This window comes from Dendropsophus ebraccatus, chromosome 3 (genome assembly GCF_027789765.1).
Source record: "Dendropsophus ebraccatus isolate aDenEbr1 chromosome 3, aDenEbr1.pat, whole genome shotgun sequence".
In the NCBI taxonomy this organism is placed as follows: domain Eukaryota; kingdom Metazoa; phylum Chordata; class Amphibia; order Anura; family Hylidae; genus Dendropsophus; species Dendropsophus ebraccatus.
The window spans coordinates 200,732,294-200,738,569 of NC_091456.1; the positions used below are offsets into that span (position 1 = coordinate 200,732,294).

The window sequence follows — 6,276 nt, forward strand, 5'->3', positions numbered from 1 at the left end:
GGTATGAGGTATGGGGGGAGCACAGCAGGTATGGGGGGAGCACAGCAGGTATGAGGTATGGGGGGGGCACAGCAGGTATGAGGTATGGGGGGAGCACAGCAGGTGTGAGGTATGGGGGGAGCACAGCAGGTGTGAGGTATGGGGGGAGCACAGCAGGTATGAGGTATGGGGGGGCACAGCAGGTGTGAGGTATGGGGGGAGCACAGCAGGTATGAGGTATGGGGGGGAGCACAGCAGGTGTGAGGTATGGGGGGAGCACAGCAGGTATGAGGTATGGGGGAAACAGCAGGTATGAGGTATGGGGGGGCACAGCAGGTATGAGGTATGGGGGGAGCACAGCAGGTATGAGGTATGGGGGAAACAGCAGGTATGAGGTATGGGGGGGCACAGCAGGTATGAGGTATGGGGGAGCACAGCAGGTATGAGGTATGGGGGAGCACAGCAGGTATGAGGTATGGGGCAGCACAGCAGGTGTGAGGTATGGGGGGGTACAGAAGGTATGAGGTATGGGGGGGTACAGCAGGTATGAGGTATGGGGGGAAACAGCAGGTATGAGGTATGGGGGGGCACAGCAGGTATGAGGTATGGGGGGAGCACAGCAGGTATGAGGTATGGGGGAGCACAGCAGGTGTGAGGTATGGGGGGGTACAGAAGGTATGAGGTATGGGGGGGAGCACAGCAGGTGTGAGGTATGGGGGGGTACAGAAGGTATGAGGTATGGGGGGAGCACATCAGGTATGAGGTATGGGGGGGCACAGAAGGTGTGAGGGCACAGCTGGTATGGGGGGGCACAGCAGGTATGAGGTATGGGGGAAGCACAGCAGGTGTGAGGTATGGGGGGGCACAGAAGGTGTGAGGTATGGGGGGGCACAGCAGGTATGAGGTATGGGGGGAGCACAGCAGGTATGAGGTATGGGGGAGCACAGCAGGTGTGAGGTATGAGGGAGCACAGCAGGTATGAGGTATGGGGGGGCACAGCAGGTATGAGGTATGGGGGGAGCACAGCAGGTATGAGGTATGGGGGGAGCACAGCAGGTATGAGGTATGGGGGGAGCACAGCAGGTTTGAGGTATGGGGGGGGCACAGAAGGTGTGAGGTATGGGGGGGGGCACAGCAGGTATGAGGTATGGGGGGAGCACAGCAGGTGTGAGGTATGGGGGGGCACAGAAGGTGTGAGGTATGGGGGTGCACACCAGGTATGAGGTATGGGGGAGCACAGCAGGTATGAGGTATGGGGGGAGCACAGCAGGTGTGAGGTATGGGGGGGGCACAGCAGGTATGAGGTATGGGGGAGCACAGCAGGTATGAGGTATGGGGGGGCACAGCAGGTGTGAGGTATGGGGGGGCACAGCGGGTATGAGGTATGGGGGGAGCACAGCAGGTATGGGGGGAGCACAGCAGGTATGAGGTATGGGGGGGGCACAGCAGGTATGAGGTATGGGGGGAGCACAGCAGGTGTGAGGTATGGGGGGAGCACAGCAGGTGTGAGGTATGGGGGGAGCACAGCAGGTATGAGGTATGGGGGGGCACAGCAGGTGTGAGGTATGGGGGGAGCACAGCAGGTATGAGGTATGGGGGGAGCACAGCAGGTGTGAGGTATGGGGGGAGCACAGCAGGTATGAGGTATGGGGGAAACAGCAGGTATGAGGTATGGGGGGGCACAGCAGGTATGAGGTATGGGGGGAGCACAGCAGGTATGAGGTATGGGGGAAACAGCAGGTATGAGGTATGGGGGGGCACAGCAGGTATGAGGTATGGGGGAGCACAGCAGGTATGAGGTATGGGGCAGCACAGCAGGTGTGAGGTATGGGGGGGTACAGAAGGTATGAGGTATGGGGGGGTACAGCAGGTATGAGGTATGGGGGGAAACAGCAGGTATGAGGTATGGGGGGGCACAGCAGGTATGAGGTATGGGGGGAGCACAGCAGGTATGAGGTATGGGGGAGCACAGCAGGTGTGAGGTATGGGGGGGTACAGAAGGTATGAGGTATGGGGGGAGCACAGCAGGTGTGAGGTATGGGGGGGTACAGAAGGTATGAGGTATGGGGGGAGCACATCAGGTATGAGGTATGGGGGGGCACAGAAGGTGTGAGGGCACAGCTGGTATGGGGGGGAGGGGGTTGCAGAGATACATACAGGATACACAGGACACGTGTACACCGCACATCACATGACAGGACGCGGTATAAGAGAAGAGACAGACACGTGTCACGTGACATGCTGACCCGCGGCTGTCCGCACACTTCTGACAGTGGGGCGTGGCCTGACCGGCAGTGCTGAGGGTGGGCGGGGCTCCGCGCGCGGTGTGGAATGTGGGCGGGGCATAGTGCAGGTGAGCGGCGCTGCCGGGGAGACATGGAGGCGCTGCCGGAGATCCTGAGCCCCCTGCCCGGGGGAGACGCGGCCGCCTTACCGGAGCTGACGGAGGAGAAGCTGCTGGAGACCCTGCACGGCCGCTACCGGGAGCTCCGGGTCTATGTGAGTGACCCCGACCCCCTATATACTCCCCGACACCCCTATATACATCCTATATACTCCCCGACACCCCTATATACTCCCCGACACCCCTATATACTCCCCGACACCCCTATATACATCCTATATACTCCCCGACACTCCTATATACTCCCCGACACCCCTATATACCCTCTATATACTCCCCAACACCCCTATATATCCTCTATATACTCCCCGACACCCCTATATACTCCCCAACACCCCTATATACATCCTATATACTCCCCAACACCCCTATATACATTCTATATACTCCCCAACACCCCTATATACTCCCCAACACCCCTATATACCTCCTACATACTCCCCAACACCCCTATATACCCTCTATATACCCTCTATATACTCCCCAACACCCCTATATACATCCTCTATATACTCCCCAACACCCCTATATACCTCCTACATACTCCCCAACACCCCTATATACATCCTATATACTCCCCAACACCCCTATATACCCTCTATATACTCCCCAACACCCCTATATACCCTCTATATACTCCCCAACACCCCTATATACTCCCTATATACTCCCCAACACCCCTATATACCTCCTATATACTCCCCAACGTCACCTGTGAGACACGGAATCTGCGGAACGTTCCGGATAATCACATTGTAGAAGTTATACAGAATTAGTCACCATTTTATTAGGTGGAATAAGGATTTAGTCACTGACCGACCACCAGGACTTCTGCCTGTCACCGAGCTGTCTGTATATATATCCTCCTCCTCTGCCCTCATTACCTGGATTACCTGCATCTGTTTCATCTCATTACCTGTATAATAATCACCTGTCCTCACACTCCAACCTCTCCACCATGGCCAAGACCAGAGTGGACACCAGAAACAAGATGCTGTAGACCTGCACAAGGCTGGGATGGGCTGCAGGACACAGAGTGGTTAGTGTTTCTATAAGAAGCTCCTCCTCCTCTGCCCTCATTACCTGCATTACCTGTATCTGGTTATCTGTATAATAATCACCTGTCCACACACTCCAACCTCTCCACCATGGCCAAGACCAGAGAGGACACAAGAAACACGACACTGTAGACCTGCACAAGGCTGGGATGGGCTGCAGGACAATAGGCAGCAGCTTGGTGAGAGGCAGGAACTGCTGGGGCAATTATTAGAAGATGGAGGAAACACAAGATGGCGGCCAAACCTTTATTTCCTGTAATAAAATGGTGACTAAGGGCGGGTTCACACTACGGAATTCTCGCGGACAATGTCCGCGGAATTCCGTCAGCTGTCCGCCCGCACAGGCACTCGCTTTTCCGCCGGCTCCATAGACACCATTCTATGGGTCGGCATATTCCGCGATCATGTGTCATGTCACCTCTTTCAGCGTATAGCGGAATATGCCGGCCCATAGAATGGTGTCTATGGGGCCGGCGGAAAAGTGCGGGCGGACAGCTGACGGAATTCCGCGGACATTGTCCGCGAGAATTCCGTAGTGTGAACCCGCCCTAATTCTGTACAAATCCTTCAATGTAATTATCTGGAATGTTCTATAGATTCCGCCAGTGTATATACCCCTGCTCCCACTTATATACCCTGGTATAAATCACTCATCCCTGCTATATACCCCTATATTTCCCAGTATATACCCCTGAGTGCCCCCACCCTCCTATATACCCTCCTTGCCCCTCCCTGTGGTGGTGATCAGGGGTGTACGGGTGATGGGTGGGATCCATGTTATCATTGGCAGGAGTTGCCCTCTGCTGGGCGTGTCTACCTCTAAATGCCCCGCCCCTCTCTCTCCTCAGACTTACATTGGTGACATCCTGGTTGCAGTTAACCCCTTACAGCCGCTGCCCCTCTACGGACCCGAGGTGAGTGAGTGAGTGAGTGAGTGAGTGAGTGAGTCTGCCTGTGGTGTCATCGGCTTCTGACCAGCGCCCCACATACACATATATATATAACCTGGTGTGGGGGGGGGGGGGGGGGCGCTCCCGGCGTGTCATGGTCGCCCGCATACATATATATATATAGCCTGGTGTGTGTGTGTGGGGGGGGCGCCGGGACATGGTCGCACGCATACATACATATATATATATATAACCTGGTGTTTGTGTGTGTGGGGGGGTGGGGGGCGCTCCCGGCGTGTCATGGTCGCCCGCATACATACATATATATATATATATCATAAAAATGAAAGTCTGTCTGTCTGTCCTCTATAGACTTCCAAGCGCCTGAACCGTTTGACCCCAAATTTGGCCCACAGATACATTGGGTGCCCGGGAAGGTTATAGCGAAGGTCCCGTCCCCGCCAGATGTACAGGAGGGGAGGGGGAGGGGAAAGAGAGGCGCCCCATAGAGATGAATGGGAAAATCTCCTCACTGCAAACACAGGTGATATAATTAGCTGCAGCAGACACGGCAGTTGGAGCCTTAGCAACCAATAGGATTACTGCTTTCATTTTCACAGGGAGCAATGGTTGCTAGGGAAGCTGCCTCACAACATCCACAGTAATAACTGGTAGACCCCCTACTCCATCTATACAGTACAGGTATACAGGACCCCCTACTCCATCTATACAGTACATGTATACAGGACCCCCTACTCCATCTATACAGTACATGTATACAGGACCCCCTACTCCATCTATACAGTACATGTATATACAGGGCCCCCCTACTCCATCTATACAGTACATGTATATACAGGACCCCCTACTCCATCTATACAGTACATGTATATACAGGACCCCCTACTCCATCTATACAGTACATGTATATACAGGACCCCCTACTCCATCTATACAGTACATGTATATACAGGACCCCCTACTCCATCTATACAGTACATGTATATACAGGACCCCCTACTCCATCTATACAGTACATGTATATACAGGACCCCCTACTCCATCTATACAGTACATGTATATACAGGACCCCCTACTCCATCTATACAGTACATGTATATACAGGACCCCCTACTCCATCTATACAGTACATGTATATACAGGACCCCCTACTCCATCTATACAGTACAGGTATACAGGACCCCCTACTCCATCTATACAGTACATGTATACAGGACCCCCTACTCCATCTATACAGTACATGTATATACAGGACCCCCTACTCCATCTATACAGTACATGTATATACAGGACCCCCTACTCCATCTATACAGTACAGGTATACAGGACCCCCTACTCCATCTATACAGTACATGTATACAGGACCCCCTACTCCATCTATACAGTATATGTATACAGGACCCCCTACTCCATCTATACAGTACATGTATACAGGGCCCCCTACTCCATCTATACATTACATGTATATACAGGACCCCCTACTCCATCTATACAGTACATGTATATACAGGACCCCCTACTCCATCTATACAGTACATGTATATACAGGACCCCCTACTCCATCTATACAGTACATGTATACAGGACCCCCTACTCCATCTATACAGTACATGTATACAGGACCCCCTACTCCATCTATACAGTACATGTATATACAGGACCCCTACTCCATCTATACTGTACATGTATACAGGACCCCCTACTCCATCTATACAGTACATGTATACAGGGCCCCCTACTCCATCTATACAGTACATGTATATACAGGACCCCCTACTCCATCTATACAGTACATGTATACAGGACCCCCTACTCCATCTATACAGTACATGTATATACAGGACCCCCTACTCCATCTATACAGTACATGTATACAGGACCCCCTACTCCATCTATACAGTACATGTATATACAGGACCCCCTA

General features: G+C 53.0%; 1 protein-coding gene across 1 annotated transcript in view; it reads left to right on the top strand.

Moving 5' to 3' along the window:
• Window positions 1-2,324: 2,324 nt before the first annotated feature.
• LOC138786387 (myosin-IIIb-like) overlaps window positions 2,325-6,276 on the top strand; it is an 80,635-nt gene continuing 76,683 nt past the window's right edge. The window contains exons 1-2 of the mRNA XM_069963374.1: window positions 2,325-2,478; window positions 4,290-4,355. Coding sequence (XP_069819475.1) covers window positions 2,356-2,478; window positions 4,290-4,355 — 189 coding nt within the window. The 5' untranslated portion in view covers window positions 2,325-2,355. The remainder of the gene's footprint in view (window positions 2,479-4,289; window positions 4,356-6,276) is intronic.